This window comes from Salarias fasciatus, chromosome 10 (assembly GCF_902148845.1).
Source record: "Salarias fasciatus chromosome 10, fSalaFa1.1, whole genome shotgun sequence".
Taxonomy (NCBI): domain Eukaryota; kingdom Metazoa; phylum Chordata; class Actinopteri; order Blenniiformes; family Blenniidae; genus Salarias; species Salarias fasciatus.
This window is the reverse complement of record NC_043754.1, coordinates 22,508,128-22,526,528: the sequence shown is the minus strand read 5'-3', so window position 1 is coordinate 22,526,528 and position 18,401 is coordinate 22,508,128. Positions and strand designations below refer to the sequence as shown.

The 18,401-nt window shown below is 45.7% G+C and overlaps 1 protein-coding gene and 2 non-coding genes across 3 annotated transcripts; 2 read left to right on the top strand and 1 right to left on the bottom strand.

The window, feature by feature from the left end:
- Positions 1–579: 579 nt before the first annotated feature.
- trnaa-cgc (transfer RNA alanine (anticodon CGC)) lies at positions 580–651 on the bottom strand. Its single transcript has one exon. It is a non-coding gene; the product is annotated as a tRNA-Ala (tRNA).
- Positions 652–2,253: 1,602 nt separating this feature from the next.
- trnas-uga (transfer RNA serine (anticodon UGA)) lies at positions 2,254–2,335 on the top strand. The gene has a single exon. It is a non-coding gene; the product is annotated as a tRNA-Ser (tRNA).
- Positions 2,336–4,627: 2,292 nt separating this feature from the next.
- Positions 4,628–10,872, top strand: LOC115395812 (uncharacterized). Its single transcript, XM_030101468.1, has 4 exons — positions 4,628–5,220; positions 5,552–5,760; positions 8,672–8,783; positions 10,060–10,872. Exons 1-4 carry the CDS (start codon positions 4,783–4,785, stop codon positions 10,228–10,230), a joined length of 930 nt encoding a protein of 309 aa, XP_029957328.1. The 5' UTR covers positions 4,628–4,782; the 3' UTR covers positions 10,231–10,872.
- Positions 10,873–18,401: the final 7,529 nt, after the last annotated feature.

The following is an 18,401-nucleotide window of genomic DNA, read 5'->3' as shown; positions in this document are numbered from 1 at the left end:
TTTTAGTGAAGAGTTTCCTTCTGAATCAGGCCCTCAACCACAGATTTCTCTCCACAGGACGATGCGAATGCTTATTTTTCTGGTCAAACAGGAACTTAGTTTTTATCTTCCACCTTTAGGTCCTGACAAACAATTCAAAATGTTTGGAATGAAACTTTTCACTGACACTGGGGTGTGTGTATAGCAATGTTTGTGCGAGTGTGTGTGGTTTTGTTGATATTTTGTAATAAAAATGAAGTCAAAATAAACTTTCTTTGAAATTCCTTCCTGGTATTCAGTCCGATTTTGATGAGTTTTCCTTTTTACTGCGCTGTATGACTGGGATGGTTGTTTTTATCAGTCAATAAAATGCATAATAAAGACTACTCAAATGGAAGATAAACAATTACAGTGGGCATTATGCTTTTACAATCAATATGTGCTCAACATTTCACTTGTGAACCAAAAAAAATAAGTAGATTTAAATTTTCCACAAGTACAGATGTGATCATCAGATGTAATATTGACAGGTCTCTGATTTATGTTTTTCACGGACTTCATCTGTTTCGAAGTGTCACCTGTTAAGATACCTTTTAAAAGTGGAGATGCCGGGGATTGAACCCGGGACCTCATACATGCGAAGCATGCGCTCTACCACTGAGCTACATCCCCACACAGTGCGTGAGGCGGCGGGAGACGATTACTCAGCTGTTGTACGGCGTTCGGAAAACAATACATGTATTAGTTTTTATCATTGTGGCTTCAGAAAGGACGAAAACAACATGAACCGTAATTTTAACCACGAAAATAAAAATGGTACTGATTACAACAGTAGCGACATCAATACACATCTTCTTTCTCAGTTCTATCGATGTCTGTACCGAGTCGGTGCGCAGCTACACAGCGACACCGTCCGGTAGTTTCTCACACAGCGCTTTTAACCCGGAAGTAGGTGTGACGTCACCGTGAAGTTTCAACAGCAGGTAAAGGAAAGTCCTTTATTTGTCCCACAGGGGGAGCAGCACAGAGAAAAGAAATGTAAACAGAAAAGAAATGAGGAAATATGAGAATTTACAAGGCCCAACCATACATTAACAATTAACTGTAAATTTAGGATATATATATAATTAAATAACATATAAAAACCAAACGACATAATTAAATGTAGTTTAAATATAAATTTAAGACGGATATGAATAAATAAATAAATAAATAAATAAATAAATAAATAAATAAATAAATAAAGATCCACAGTTCCACATGTTTAACGATAATAAATATCACCTAAATTTTGGAATCACCTAACTTTTAAACATAGAAACACATTTTGGGATTGTTGTTATTCCAGAAAGTCCCTCTTTCCCAAAAGGCAGATTCTGTTTCTTTTCTTTCATTATTTCTCACACGTAACATGAGAAAAAGCGCTGCACCACTGTTATAGATTAACTAGTGTCCCTGTTATCTGGTGACCCATTTACTTTGGTGTCTCCTGTAAACCAAAAAATATTCAAATTAACGCGTGAATTCAGGGGTAGTAATGAAAAGAATATGGACGAGTGACAGATGAGAGCAGTTATAAATAAATCGGATGCTAATATTCAATATTTAAATGACTGACACAAAATCAAGTTTTTTTGTTTCAATAATTTGTTTGACGTTAGATCATTATCGGAGACGTCTACTTTCCCTCCCTTCATGATATAATCTCATTGCATGCTTGCATCGCATTAACTTTTTACGTTTTACATAAATTTCACCCGAAAGCCTCTAAACTCCGCCTCTGACGTAACGTGGCCGCCATCTTGAATGAGGACTCATGTCTCTCCAAATGTGTTCACTTTTGTGGCCGCCATGTTGAATGAGGACACAGCTCTCCCCGACTTCCTCTCGTGGCAGTGTTCACTATTCAGACGATTAAAATAATGCTCACGCATGAGTGAATCTGAATTTCATTCTTCGTCATTGTAAAAAGTGGGCTCGAACAAGATAGCCAAAGCATTCCGTGTTTAGTCTGCAGTGAATGTAATAGAGCGTGCAGTAACGCAATACAGACAGCAGATGGTAGTACAAGACCAAGATATGTTCTTGATGGCGGCTCTGTGCCTCAGCGCCATGTTTTTGAGCTGGTTTCTGCCGCTTCGAGAAAATCCAGTGTAAAGAGTGCATATAAGGTAACGAGCGTAACGACACCGCGGCAAACCCGCCTCGATCAAAAAACAGAGAAAATTATGAATCGCCCAATAAAATAAACGTCTACATGTATGTGTGACGCAAGCTGCGATGGCCGAGTGGTTAAGGCGTTGGACTTGAAATCCAATGGGGTCTCCCCGCGCAGGTTCGAACCCTGCTCGCAGCGGGCAAATATCTTTATTTCCTCTTAATTTACTTTTGGTGGTGCACTTCACCTAAAACTCCTACCAGGTCCGAACAAAATCCTAACAGTTCCTAATAAAATCCTAACAGTTCCTAACAAAGTCCTAACAGATCCTAACAAAGTCCTAACAGATCCTAACAAAGTCCTAACAGTTCCTAACAAAGTCCTAACAAAGTCCTAACGAAGTCCTAACAGATCCTAACAAAGTCCTAACAGTTCCTAACAAAGTCCTAACGAAGTCCTAACAGTTCCTAACAAAGTCCTAACAGTTCCTAACAAAGTCCTAACGAAGTCCTAACAGTTAATGATAAAGTCCTAGAAATGCAAAAGGGGCTGCTGAGATGGGGCCTATAAAAAAAGGAAAAGAGAAAAAGGAGAGAATTCAGCATAAAATCTGATACCATAAGCACTTGTTCCACTGTTTATGTTCTATTAAATATTTATTGTTCTATTGTTCTATTGTTATCCTTGATTTATTATTCTATTATTATCCTTGATTATCCTCTATGATTTTTTTTTTTTTAATAAATTACAAATTGCACACTTGCCAGGATTTGCACCTGAAATCGTCCACCTACGGGATGGCTGTGTTGCTGTTCCACCACAAGACTAGTGTTTTTTGTTTTGGCTGTTTGGTTTTTTTCTCTAAAAAAAAATCCAATCCTGTGCAAATGAACTCTATTTTTCCATTTTAGAAAGTAGAAACTACTCGAGCCTTTCTTCTAAAGCTGAAAAATGCAGCGGTTAGGAGACAATCAGTAATTTGCTCTGTTACGGCCCTTCGTCTCCCTGTTGGTTGAAATGTATTGCAAAATATGATAATCTAATCTCATACATGGGATTATATTTTCGAATATATTGTATGGTATTTCCCAATATACTGCAATATATTGTTGTTTCATAAGGGCAAGCTCCTTTAACTCTGAAAACATCATTCTCCAGGGAACTCTAAAAGCATCTGGGAACAGGACAGATAGTAGCAGCATTTCCTTCTTTTAAAGCGTCATGACACCGTTTTGGAAGTTTGATGGATCATACGTCGTGAGCAACTATATAGAGACTCTTGGAGTAGATGTGAAAATAATAACACACTTGAAGCATCACGCACACACACACACACACACACACACATGTTTGGTACAAGGTTGTTGAAAACAGAGTCGTCGGTCCAATCAGCTGCCGTACACACAGCAGCTCACCGACGGCAGCCGTCACTAATCAGAAGCTGATTGGCTCTTTGGCGTCACTGCTTCGGGTCTTGTTCGGAATCCTTTTGATGTATTCGGACTTTGTGAGGAGCACTATTTCAGGCAGTAGAGTATGAGAACTTTTAACACTTCATTTCAAGTGTTAAATTATTTAAGTATAATACTTAATAATTAATAATTTGCAAAACTTGCACTTCACAGTTTTAAAAAAGGTTTAAGCAGTCAGCTGTAGCTTGGTAACATGTCAAGATAGAGTTGAACTGCAGCTCTCACAAATAATAAAAGAAAAAACAACTTGTGTTGTAACAGCAACACAGCCCTCCTTTTCCTCTTAGTTGTGCTTAATCTGCTTTGTAATTTCTTCTTTCTGATTGTGACTGCTCAAAAGTTCCTAACAAAGTCCTAACACATCAGAAGAACACAGATACGGACCAATCGGTTTCTGAGAAATCTCTGCGACGACAGTGTTGGTTGGGCCGCCTTGCTCCAGACTTGACCCACAGCCAACCGGAGTTAATGCAGAACGAGCAGCTATGTCTGTATTTTAATGCAGCCGACAGTTGCTTTATCAGGGGAAAGCATTGCAGACACCCAGCTCAGGACTGAGAGCCACGATCGTTTCACACTTGTGTCATTATTCGTCTCTGTATTTCATAAGTCTGCACCACAACTTAAAACTGACTGCCCTCGACGTATTTAGTGCCGGCAACACACACAGGAAGCTGAGCAAAGCGTGTTTTTCAGGGGTGTTTGAGTGAGTAAGTGAGCATTCAGAGAGAATCACACTGTTCCTTTATTAAGATATAAAATTAACCGGTCAAGTGCACAGTCAGAATTTTGGCTGTCATGGTTTAGTTTTCACAATCCAAGTGACGGGATGTCTGTTTCATTGGAAAGTGAAACATGAGAGGAGCAGCAGTATTAAAGTATGAGTCAGCAGCACCTCGTGAGCTGAGCGTCACGGGGGGAGAGGCGACCACAACAACCATAGCATGTTCGGATATTCGTGTCCAACTCTGTTACTTTCTTGATCAACTTCTAAAAGTTTGATTCAAGGCTGCAGAGCGTTTGTTTGGACAGTTCTCCTCTTTCCTCAGTGTGGCTACCGCCAACCACTGTGACGCAGCAGGCAGCAGGCAGCAGGCAGCAGGCAGCAAACACACTCCTGACAGGAGGCTCTTCTGCTTCGCGTTTCTGATCTTCATCGACTCCAATCTGACCATGACGACACGACGAACCCGGCTGGGAGGTGAAGCAACTGACTTCACTGCAGAACACTTGGACCTCGTTTGTTTGAAAGCAAAGGGAATAGGAAACAGTTATCTTTGCAAAGAAAATATCCCACGGTACCCTCATCCTGAGTTCCGCGTGTGTGATTTGAAGCATGAGACTGATCCAAGAGGCTTGAAAGGAATCTACAGAGACAGCGGCTTCAGAGGTTCAAGGGACGAGGGTCTGGTGTGGTTTAATCTGGCTGTGGGTCCCAAGAAGATCAGAGCTGCTGAGAAGAGGCTGCTGAAAAAAACCTTCTCAATGTTGGCCCCCAATAACTTCCTGTGGAAGTTCGCCACGTCTCCAGCCTTCTCTGAGACGTCCATGTACGGCTCGTTCCGCTTCACCCTCCCCCTGCAGGAGGTCCTGGACGCCTACAGCCAGCAGGTAACCATCACTCAGGAGAACTTGTCGTCCTGCAGATATTGTCACACAGTGAGGCTCAGGAGGGTTTTCTAGGAGCTGAGTTTCGGGTTCAGAGTGGACGTTGAATTTGGGTCGTGGGCTGGTGGGGGGCCGGGGCTGGTTGGCAGAAGAGATTCAGGATCACCAGATGAACAGACTAGTGACCCACGAAAAATTAGACCAGTGCACAGAACTGAGTCAAATGATAATAACTTTCCTCTAACTCTGCTGTATCGGAACTGAACAGAACTCTCCTCTCATGACAGCAGTCAGTCTGCTCGCCGTCTTCACTGAACCTCTTTCTTTTCTCTAGTTTTGCCCTGGAGATCGACCTGTCATGCGGGTGTTCAGGACCTCCGTGTTCAAGCAGGAAGTGCAATACGTTGTGTTGGTTCATCGACCAAAGGATATCAAGCGCTTCTCCAAATATCCTCTGCTGGAAGACCAGCGGGAAGACGCCGTCTGCACATACAGAGGTGGACACTTCATCTGGAGGCCTGAGGCCATGTGTGGGACGCACCGGTAAGAAAACCAGAACCGAACCTCTGCAGAGCCTCCAGTACACTCCATATCAGCTCTTTTCACCAGATCAAACCAGGCTCTGCCTTGATTTTGGTTCTTAGCTCCACCAAAGGACCAACTGAAGAAGCAGTTTGTTTTTTCACAGGTTTCGGATCATCAACATTAAATAGAGTTGCCAACCATCGATCGAAAAACACAACCGTCCCGTATTTAGGAACAAAAGTATGCATCCCATATTGACCTGGAAAGGGACGCACTTTGTCTGGTATTACCGAGAGAATAAAACATGGTCTGTAAATTGCCATCCAAATTAATAAAAAACCGGGCGCTCTACATGAAAACTTATGGTGAACCTATTCCCCGCCCACTCCTGCTCTATGGCCAATCAGCAAACAGCACACACAGGAGGCAAACCATACAGAATCCTGCTTATCTAGTTGAAGCATACCGGTGCACCTTGACGACACCTTCAACAAGCAATGCTCCTCAAAGGAACTTAACACAAGATGCTGAAAAAATACAGGGAAGAGTGGGCGCCTCCTGGGTGGGCAAAGTGCGAGATAATGCTCATAAAGCGCATTGGACTCTGTGCAGGCACCTTTTTCAGTAGCCCATGGTGGACTGTCTGACCTGAAGCAGCATGTTTTAAGTGATGGACATAAAAAACACGAGGGACAAGAAAATGAGGGGAATTTGTGACCAATTTGTTGTCATCCAGGCCGCACCAGAGGCACGTATGGTAAGTGACAATTATTTTTAAAAACACTTTGGTCAAGGTTAATATGGGAATGTGCAATGAATATCAGCATTGTATGGCCATAGATACTGTAAAATTTGTGAACCCAGTCTCACTCCAGATTGTGTAAAAACTACGTTGGTCCACGGCACATATTGTTGAGATGTCACGAGAAACTCCGAGAGATACAATGGTGCGTGGATCATCCCAGTCTTTGATCAGTCTTGATCTGTGGCAGGCCTCTATTGATGCTCTTGTGTAATTTGATACCTGGATCCTCAGTCCCAGATCACTACCAGCTATGTGCTCCAACAAAAGTCCGTAGGATGCCCTCTGTCGTATCTTTATGCAGGTGCAGTAGCCGATTGTCTGTAGTGTCAGTATCAACTGGTAGACCGTCGTATCTTTGCAGTCCCTTCTCTCCACTCTTTTTTTGGTGTTGTTTGCTTGTTTGTTCACTTCTTTGCTTCTTTAACTTTCTGCCTCTATTCCCGTCTTTCTATCCCGCTGTCAGATCCAGCAATATCATCTATCAGTATTCAAAATAAATAAAATAAATTAAAGGACCTATATCATGCAAAATCCACTTTTTTAGGATTTTTACCATCCCCCATAGTTGTTTTCCCTTTAAAACCACCCCCAAAATGTTATTTCCTTTCATCCACGCATGTCTGAGTAATCTCTTTCAGTCTGCTGCTCTTCACAGCAGCCCCTCCCTTCGGGTAGAAAACAGCTCGTTTGAAACTCTTCAAACCTAAGTACGTCACAAAGTTGAACTCCTCCCCACCACTCTTCTCCCACCCCACCCCGCGCAGACAACACCCCCACTCTCTCCTGACAAGCACGCAGCTGATTCGCATTTTCCACTGAGGAGACCCCCCCCCCCCCCCCCCCCCAGGCCCTCGGCAATCAGCGTTGCCACTTTTTGAATCTCCGATCATGGATATAAACTTTAACCATCATCTGAAAGCAACAGTCAAGCAAGAGCAAGAGTCTGAAGGGTCTGCGCTTGGTGAGTTTCTAACAGGAAAACACGTTTTCACGTGTCATTGCGTGTAGAGAAGCTAAAGCTAAAGAGCTAAAGCTAATCCTTAGAGACGCTAACGCAGCTCCGATTGGTTGAAGTAGCTGTCAGTCAAAGTCCACAGGGAGAGAGGCGGGATTTCAGTGATACTGAGCGTTTTCTCTTCCGGGTTTCAGAATTAGCCTCCGAAAATCTTTTATTTCACACAAAATGACTTTTCCTTAGCGCCAAAAATAAACTATTACCATGTTAATGCCAATAATAGGGTTTGGACGAGCTAAAAAAGCATGATACAGGTCCTTTAAGTAAACAAGTTAACAAGAAGAGCTTTATACTTATAAGTTCCTCTTGGAAGAGCAAATCTGTCTGGAATATAACAGCAGCCACACCTCCATTCTGCTGCTCCCAGGCTGGACAGGACAGGCAAAAAAAAAAAAAAAAAATTATATATACATATATATATATATATATATATATGTGTGTGTGTGTGTGTGTGTGTGTGTGTGTGTGTGTGTGTGTGTGTGTGTGTATATATATTGTTTTCAATGTGCTCATATCAATAAACAACATGCATCTGCTTAAATTCAGGATCAAATGAACCAGTGAAATTGTTTCACACACAAAGAAAGGGATGAAAAAAATTCACCTTTCTGAGAAGGATGAAGGCGATTGGATTGGACGGCCCTGCCAGTGATATGTCCCTTAATTGTTTTTCTTGGAATTGGCAACTCTAACATTAAATCACTTCACATCTGTCACCATCCTCAAAGACGGACACTGACATCTTTTCACCAGAGGTGGAAGCACTGAGTCTGTAGCGATGATAAAGAAGAGGAAGACAAATACATACACAGATTCCATCGGTTCCTCCAGACTCACATGTTTAGCTGAGAAAAACTGAAGATGAGGTTCAAACAGGGACTTTAGCCCAGAACCCAGAACCAGAAACTGCTTCTTCACAGTCCATCTCCAGGTGAAGACTAGATGAAAATGAACGTTCTTCATAAATGTTCTTTTTTGTGTCTGTATGTCAGAGAAACATCACGTTCTCCTTTCTGTCTTCTAACACTGACACTTTGAACTGTGTGGCTCAGTGGAACAGTGGAACGTTCTCATCTTCTGTCAACTGATTGATTTGTCTCTTCTGTCAGTTATGAGATGGACGTCGGTTCAAACTGGATTAATGCGGTCCCTGTCAAGGGCAGGTGGGAGTATTACGTCTGGGATGAAGTTTCCATCGCCCTGCATTTGGAGCCTGGAGAGGTACCTTCATCTTCACCTTCATCTTGCTTTCCTTTGCCTTTGAGATTATTGTGTTACTATCATTCATCGATCATTACTTGTCTCTACAAGTATCTCAGTCCATCTTAAATCCCCACCGCTTAGCAAAGGCTGCTAACAAGCTAGCACTGCTTTATCACCACTGTTTAAATGATTATATCCAACAAATCGTCCGTCCAGCGCCAGCTCCTGTGTTTTGGAGCAGTGGAGTGTCAGGATAGTGGTTCAGGACCTCCTCTCTGTAGACCGTCTCATCATTGCCGTGAATCATCCTCACCACAGTAGTGTCATCTGCACATTGGACCAGATGCTGCTGTTGTGGACTGCTGGTGCAGTCATGGGTGCAGAGCAGGGTTCTGCAGTTCTGGTCCTTGTGGGCCGGTGTCTCTCCCAGTCGCAGCACAGCAAATTCCAATGAGGGACTCGTTATTAGGCTTTTATACAAGCTGGTTGATGACCACAACTTTAGATTGAGGTGTGATGAAGCAGGCAGGGACCTAAAACATGCAGGACAAAGGCCCTCGAGGACCGGAACTGGAGACTGCTGGTGTAGAGGGCACAGAGCAGGGGACTGAGCTCACAGTCCGACCTTCTTTATGCACGTTTTGGTATAAAACAGAACAGTGGAAGTGTCGTCTGGTAAGTCCTTTGTTACAAAGACGTTCTGGGTTGGCCATGCAGACTTGCTATTGGGAACAGCGGCTTGCAGAGTCGTTACCATGACAACCGTGAGCTGTCAGGCCACATAAAACTGACAGCATCTGAATGTTATAAACTCCACATCAGGAGAACGGTGTGTTTCAGTAACTGTTGTTGGAGTAGAGGACCAGTCCTCCTCCTTCACGTTTCCCAGAGTCGCTCGTCTGGTTGCTTGAGAGCTTCATCTGCTGCGTCCGAGTGGATCCAGGTCCCCGTATTCATAGTAAACTGTGTGCAAAGTGATGACAGCTGAAGCACAAATGTTAATTTAAAAAAAGAAAAATCTTCATTCTCTGTGGCTGATGCTAATTTTCAACGCATTAATTTCATGGAAAATACAGATACCAATAGAGCATTCTCTCGTCTCAGATCAATTCTAAAAAAATGGACGATGATGTTGATGGTGAAGAAATTTACATGTTTACATGGTTTTTCACGCTGTTTATAAGGGCCACTCCTTTTTTCTTTTCTCTGTGTTTGTGTTTTATCGTGACTGTGGGGGAATACTGAAGTTTATGTCTTTTTTTGTGTGTTGATTAAATTCCACCATATATTTCAGGTGCTGAGACTCAGTGAGGACCAGCTGAGGAAACACCTCACCTACTGCGACAAGTTTGATGCTCCGTTCATGGATTTCAGGGAAGATCATTTCCTGGAGTTTGATGAGGCTCAACTCTTGGTTGAAGAACTGTGGCCTTCTGCCGGACGGAACAAGCACACTGCATCATAGGTTTACTCTCAGGTTCTGTCATTACATCTTTTTTTTCAGTTACAACTTTAAAATAAGTTTAGTTGGATGTTTTCTCTGTTGTTGTTGACGGAAAAAACAAGTTAAAATAACTGTGTGTTCTGAGAAAAATCTGTTATAACAAAGTGAACATTCATGAAGACATGTAATTGTCTCATTGTCTCAGAGCATGTTCGAATGGGCTGAGAGACGAGGATCAGGCTCCAGTCTGGACTCTGCTCAGCAGCCTGGACAGAGCAGATTCAACTTGAGAGAAAAACTCTATCTTCAATGCTGTAAAGCCAGTTAATGTAAATTCAAACAATATCAGGAAGTGGTCTGACAGCAGAGGACTGTGGAGAATCAGTGTCTTTACCTTCATCAAGGGTGTAATTAAAATGAGAGGGTTTATTTTCCTTCTGTGGAAAACCAGTCATGTCACAATATGAGTTTTGAGGCTGTCAGCATCAACATGAATGTTTAAGTCACCCAGGAAAATGACTTTATCTGAGGAAAGGTTTAGATAAGGGTGGCTTCTGGGTTTTTCAGTTCTATCTGGTCAGGCAGGCTTTTATTTTGCTTGGTGACCTTTTAAAAACACACAACACCATCTTCTTTTCACTCAGAATAAAATATGTAATTCTTTCCAGTCGTCCTTGTGTTATTTTTTTAATTAGGATTTTAATTTACAGATGAGGGTCTGGTCTGGTTTAATCTGACTGTGAGTCCTGAAGAAATCAGATCCTCTCAGAGGAGTGTACTGGAGGAAACCTTCCCAGAGTTGACCACAAAGAAACCAGTATGAGTGAAAATGTATCAAATAGACTATTATCAAAACCATAAGCACAACGACTATTCAAGACACACACACCAATAAAAAAACAAAAAGCCCCACAACTGTTTTAATACCTGCTGATACTTTTTGTGACCAAAACCAGTACCTAAGTGGGAGGACCACACTAGGCCTCTGCATAACCCGATGGTCTGGATCAGTCTCAGCCATCAGTACTGAGTACTGGCTCCATTTGTTTTCCAGGAACAGGAAGAGCTGCAGACATGCACGCATCTTAAGTTTATTTTACTGGTGGAAGGATGATGAGACTGTGAAAACCTTGAGGATAAAAACAGACTGTTATGGACTGTAACAATCCTAAAAGAATAGTTTTAAAAGGTAGACCCAGTGAGCAACAGATGGTATGGAACAAAACAAGCCTTTCCAACAGGCACCTGTACTATGCTGCCTGAGAGTCCATTATGAGCCCGCATTAAGGGTACACTCTGATCACTGCAAACTAATTAGTGTGACCACCACACTTCAAACTGTCAGCAATGCATCGACGAGGGCATTTTGATCCAGACGATTCCCCACTGGCTGACCTGATGTCTGAAACAAAAAACACATAAAACACACATTCCTTTGATCAATAAGCACTGGAAAAGACACCAAGCTTATAGTGAAAATCAGTTTAGAGTCTGAATGATAAAGACCATGTAATCCCAAACTGAACCCTATCATCCTCGAACCCTAATCCAATTACCGTTTAACCCTGACACCCTATAACCCTAACCGTATTACCCTCTAACCCTGTTGCCCTAAAACCCTCACCCTCTAACCATAACCCTATCACCTTCTAACCCAAACCCAGTTACCCACTAACCCTAAGACCTTATAACCCTAACCCTGTGGCCCTATAACCCTAAACATATTACTCTCTTACCCTATTGCCCTAAAACCCTCACCCTATAACCCTAACCCTATCACCTTCTAGCCCAAACCCAATTACCCACTAACCCTAACACCCTATAACCCTAACCCTTTAACCCAAATCTTATTATCCTATAACCCTAACCCTATTGCCCTAACCCTCTAACCCTCCAACTGTAACCCGAAGACTCTAACCCTAACCCTGCTCTCTGTGCTCACTCCAGTGTTTATATAGGGAGAATTTCACAACTTTCCCAACAGGATTTGTTGTTCTCAACTCAAGTTCCTGACACCTTGACCTAGATATCACATTTTGTTTTAGCACATTCTGATCTAAAGTTCAACTACAAGTGTAGGCTGAGCATGCTTTGACATCTGTTCTTTTCACTAACATCCAAGTGTACTAAACTAAAACTGTGCGAGAGAGAAAGAGACAGAGAGAAAGAGACAGAGAGAAAGAGACAGAGAGAGAGAGAGATTTTTGATTTTTAAAGACACTTTTATTTGCACAGTTCACAGTAATGCAGTGTGTGTCAGACTCTTAAAAACCATTCATGCTTTCAAATTAAAAAATGTGCAAAATGAAGTTGATTGTTGTCCATACAGCACAGAATGTCCTTAAAACACCAGACCTCCTTAAAAGCATTTAAATCATTGTTTTGTTTAAAAAACCGGTATTCGAGCCAGAGTCTGGATTTGACGTTGACCTGCCACACTTCTCTGACGTCCTGTCCTTCTCTGCCCTCAACCTTGTTCCTTCTGCTGACATAAATCGCCATCTTGGCTTCCCCTGAGATAAAATTAAGGAGCTGCCACTTGTTTTTTTCTTTTTGTTTGTAGCCAGCTCCCATAATAAAAGTTCTCTCAGTAAAAGCAACACTAAAAAGACTAAAAACTGCCGTTAAAAGAGTGAAGAAGCCTGTGAGCCTCTTGCACTCAGTAAAAACGTGGTAAATAGTCTCTCTCTGATGGCAGAAGGGGCATGTGTTTAAAACAGCAGGGTTGAGGACAGAGATAAAAGCATTGGAGGCGATGGCACCGTGTAAAATCCTCCACTGGAGGTCTCCAGTCCGTTTTCTCAAGGGGGGCTTGTATAAAATCCTCCACTGTGGGCCGGGTCCAGGTCCAGCCTGTCCAAGTCTCTGTGACCACACAGTGGGGGGCCTGTTGCTCAGTCCACCCTTGTGGATGCTCTTCACACAGTTCCTGTAAAAAATCTTCTTGTCTGCTTTGTGCAAGGACAGTCTTTCAGGCTGTGTGGTCTTCAGGAGGGGGCCGGACAGATCCCCCAGCTCCAGGCTCAGCAGGACCTCGGGGAAGGGGTCGTCAGCATCCGGGGAGAGTTCTCCTTGGCTGTACCTCCTCAGCAGGCTCCTGTCCCTGGGCGTCAGTGCACTCCTCCACTTCTCCAGGAGCCCCTGGGACACCCGGATGGACTGCATCCCCAGCAGCGAGCCCAGAGCCTGGGCGTCGTTCAGGTCCGGCCCCACAGCATCCACAAGCTGACCCACGGTGAGGGTCCCAGACTGGATCAGCCTTCCGGTCAGGCCAGGGGTCGAGGCTCCGCTGATGTCCAGTCTGGATCCGTGGATCAGGGGTTCTTTCAACAGCCAGTGCAGAGAGTCGGCTTTCAGGCACCTTCTGCGTGAAAATAAGGCCCAGCATTTAAATAAACTCTGGTAAAACGGAGGCAGCCCCTTGAGATTTAGAAATTTGGGATCAGTCAAAAACAGAACATTATCCAACCCCAACTTATTGGCCCGCCTCAGGATGCAGCTGGCCACGCCTCTCCACACCAGATCCGCCGGTCCTGCGAGGTACCTCTGCAGGAACTGGAGTCTAAAAGTGGCGGTCCGGCTGGCCAAGTGGACCAGGCCCTGGCCCCCCTCCTCTCTGTCTAAAAACAGCACCCCCTGTGGCACCCAGTGCAGACCATCCCAGAAGAAATCGATCATTTTCCTTTGAATTTGAGCCAGGAGACCTGGAGGAGGGTCTGCACTGGTGAGTCGATGCCACAGCTGGGATGCAACCAGATTATTTAAAACCAAGACTCTGCCCCGAAGTGACATTTTCGGGAGGAGCCACCTCCACTTGGAGAGCTTAGCCTCCACCTTTTCCATGACGGTCTCCCAGTTCTTCTGAACAAAATGTTCCTTTCCAACATAAATTCCCAGATATTTGAGGCCCTCCCTCCTCCATGTTAAATTTTGGGGAAGAACTGGAAGACCGCCATGCCACCTGCCGACAGCAAGGGCCTCACTCTTCCCCCAGTTGACCCTTGCTGCGGATGCCACATTAAAATCTTTAATAATATTAACTAAAATATCTACGTCCCCTTGATTCCTTATAAAAACAATAAGATCGTCTGCATAGGCTGATAAAATCATGCTTTCACTAAAACCCGGTAAAAGCAGACCCTGCAGACTGGAACGTAGCTTAGAGAGAAGGGGCTCCAGGGAGAGCGCATAGAGCATCCCAGACAGAGCACAGCCCTGCCTGACACCTCTACACACCCTAAAAGGAGCACACAGACTGCCGTTGATCTTCAGCACACTCTCAATGTCCCTGTACAGCACCTGGATCTTAGCTATGAAACCAACGCTGAACCCAAAACTTTCCATGACCCTCCAAAGGAAGCTGTGTTCAACTCGGTCAAAAGCCTTTTCCTGATCTACTGAAATCAGACCAGCATCGATATCCAAAGAACTAGAGACTTCCAAAACATCCCGAATCAGGTGGATGTTGTCCACCATGGACCTGCCGGGGACACAGTAGGTCTGATCCCGGTGGATGACCTGCTCCATAGCCCTCCCCAGCCTGGAGGCCAAGACCTTGGACAGGAGTTTGTAATCCACACAGAGCAAGGACACGGGGCGCCAGTTCTTGATGTCCTGCAGGTTCCCCTTCTTGGGGAGCAGCGTGAGGACTGCTCTCCTGCAGGACACTGGCAAGGAACCAGAGGCCAGACACTCGTTGTGGACGTCCAGGACATCCGTACCCAGGATGTCCCAGAACGCCTTGTAGAACTCGGCGGTGAGCCCGTCGATCCCAGGAGACCTGCCCGTTGGCATCGCCTGCAGCGCTGCCCGCAGCTCCTGCATGTCCAGGCAGGCCTCCAGTTCAGTGTTGGTCTCCTCGGAGACACGAGGCAGTCCCCTCAGGAACCCCTCCAGGAGCTCCTGCTCCTCCTTGAACTCACTCCCGTACAGGGAGGAGTAGAAGCCCACCGCCGTCCTCCGTATCTGGCATGGTTCGGTGATCTCCTCCCCCGTGTCTGAAAGCAGTGCGTGGATCACTCTCCCCTGTCCGGCCTTTTTCTCCAGGCCAAAAAAGAAGCTAGAGGGAGCATCCATCCCTGTGATGGTCTGGTACCGGGACCGAACCAGTGCGCCCTGCACTTTAACGTTCAGCAGGTCGGCTAAAGCCATTTTTTTCTTTTTGAGGTTTTCAAAATTACCTCGATTTCCTGTGGACTCACTTAAATGCTCCAGTTCCACTATCTCGGTCTCTAGATCCTTCATAGATCTGGTGATATCACTTGTGACATTGAGGGTGTGCTGTTGACACAGGAGTTTGATCTGCGTCTTACCGTGGTCCCACCACTGCCTAAGACTGCTAAAATCTCCCTTCCTCTGTCTAAAACCCTGCCAAAAAAACATTAAAGCCTCCCTAAAACTTCTATCAAAGGTTAAAACAGAGTTAAAATGCCAGTAAGCACTCCTTGGTCTCACCTCCCTGATAAAAATACTGCTTAAAAGTAGACAATGATCAGTAAAACCAACCGGTAAAATATCACACCTCCTAAAAACATTAAAATGATGCTTAAAACAATAAATACGATCCAGCCTGGCTGAGGAGACCCTGCTCTCTCTACAGTGGGACCAGGTGTACTGCCGACAGTCAGGATGCATCCTTCTCCAAACGTCCACAACGCCCTGAGAGTGGACCAGCTGCTTCAAGACGTGCTGAGAGGCTGGATGAGGCTCTGCATGGTTGCGATCCAAAGTCGCGTCTTCCGTGCAGTTAAAATCCCCCCCCACAAACAAATAGTCCTCCGACCCACACCCACTTACCACCTCAGACAGTTTGAGGAAAAACTGCTTCCTCTCTGCACCGGCTGTTGGAGCATAAATGTTAATAAATACAAGTTTAAAATGGTGGAACTGAGCTTTGACTAAAAGCAGCCTCCCCTGTACACAATGCTGGACCTCCAGGGAGTCGGGGTTAAAAGCCCTGGAGAGGAGGAGGCCCACTCCTCCACTGAGAGGAGTGAGGTGGCTTAAGATGGCCTCCCCCCTCCATTCCCTCCTCCATTCAGCCTCAATGTTAAAATCACTGTGCGTTTCTTGAAGGAACAGGACGTCGATCTTCTTCAGTGTGGCTGTCTCATAAACTGACTGTCTCTTTCTCAGATCTCTGGCTCCATTTATGTTTAAAACACCCAGCTTAAAAACATCCATGATAAATGAGATGTCTAAAACCAGGATAAGAACAAATAAATTAATTAAAAAATGCTTGGCTGCCACCTTCATCATTTAATTGTTTCTTGGCTTTTGGCACCAGCTTTTTTAAACGGTAGCATTCTTGATCCGTGAGGCCAGACTCCTGTCTGTTGCTCATATGGAGCCTGGCCGATAAAATAAAACCATTCAAGTCGGGGAAATGATCCCCCACCTTCACCCTGTGCTGGTTTTTGGTCTGGTGTAAAAACATTTTAAGTTTGTCTGCGCTGTATGAAGACCTGTTTTTCTGTGAGCTGCTAAAAGAAACGTCACTGCTGTCTGACACACACTCACTGTCACTGTCTGACAGCCGCTCCTCCACACAACTTTTCTTCGCATCTGCATTATTGCCTTTTTTCTTTCTTTTACATGGTTTTACCCTGTCCGTTCTATCCTCCTCCATCTCTGCTTCCTCCACCTGTTCAGCCCAGGAGGCGCCCTTGCCTGCTTCCCCTCCTCCCTCCTCCATCGCTTTTCCTCCCTTCTTTCTTTCCACCTGCTCCTCCACCACTACTTTCTCCCCCTGTTCCTCCTCCACCCGCTCCTCCACTACTGTCTCACCCGGAGCCTCCTCCACCTGTCCCTCCACCTCACCTTGCTTCTCCTCCCCTCCCTCACCCACTATTTTTTCCTGTATTTTTTCTTTTTTTCCCTCCACCTCCGCAGTGTTATTTACAGTAGTGTCAGTGTCCCTCCACCCGGCAGACTCGCTCTCCTCTTCCCTGCCGTCACCCGCAGCTTCACCCGGTGTATTTACACTACTCACCACGTGCTCGGTGCTCTCCTGTGGGGCCACGACAGATCGCCTCCTCGGGAAGGTCCGAGGAGCCGCAGTCGGCCGCTCGGACTGAGCCCCGGCCGCCGCGTCCCCCGGGAGCCCGGAGCGCGGAGCCGCCGCCGGTGGGGGGACCCCCCAGGCGTTGGCCCGCGGCGCCGGGGCCGGGGCGGCCGCGGCCGCGGCGGCAGCGCCGGGTCCCCCGGAACCCGGTCCCGCCTGGTCCGCCTCCGCCGAGCCAGACCCAGCAGAGCCGGAGTCCGGAGAGCCAGATCCTGCTGAACCAGATGGAGCAGACGCGGCCGGGCAGGCCCTGATGGTGTGTCCCTCCTGTCCACAGCCGAAACACTTCATGCCAGCTGAGCTCGCGAAAACCACGTAATCATAATCATTTACTCTCACGCGGAACCTGAGGTTCAGCTCCTCGCTCCGGTTATTGAGTATCATAAAAACGTGTCTTCGGTGGCACACGGCGTTCTTCAGCAGCTGAGACTTACATCCAGACAGGATGTCCTTCACCGAGGACACCACCTTTCCAAATCTGGACAGCTCGCGGATCAGAAGCTCATCTGGCACGAAGGGAGGGACGTTGGACAGGACGACCCGGACAGCAGGCTGAGACAGCGGCTGGACCGGGACGAACCTGTCCGCGACGGTAATGCCCGACTCCACCACAGCGTTAGCCTGCTCCACCTGGTCCAGGAAGATCACCACGGCGCTGTTCATCCTCGCGACCGACCTAACATTGTCGTAGCCCACTTTCTCCCCCACAGCCAGGGCCACGTCCTCCACGCTGCAGGGGAACTGGGCCACCACCCGGACCCCGTGTTTGCGGGTGAGCTGCCTGAGGTTGGTCATGGCTGCAGCCAGACCTCCCCCAAACAGACCGCAAAACCCACCAAGAACCCAAATAAACGATATAAACTAGTAAATGTGCTCTGTGATTAATAAACTACGGTGAATGTGAACATTAACAACTTAAACAAACAGAGAAAAACAATCTAAACGCCACACAACACACACCACGCTCTCACACACTCCAGCCGCCGCCCTCTCCCAGCATGCACCGAGAGAGAGAGAGAGAGAGAGAGAGAGAGAGAGAGAGAGAGAGAGAGAGAGAGAGAGGGAGGGACAGAGACAGTGGGAGGGAGAGCAACTGACTGTTCAGTGAAAATGAAACTTAAGAGGAGCG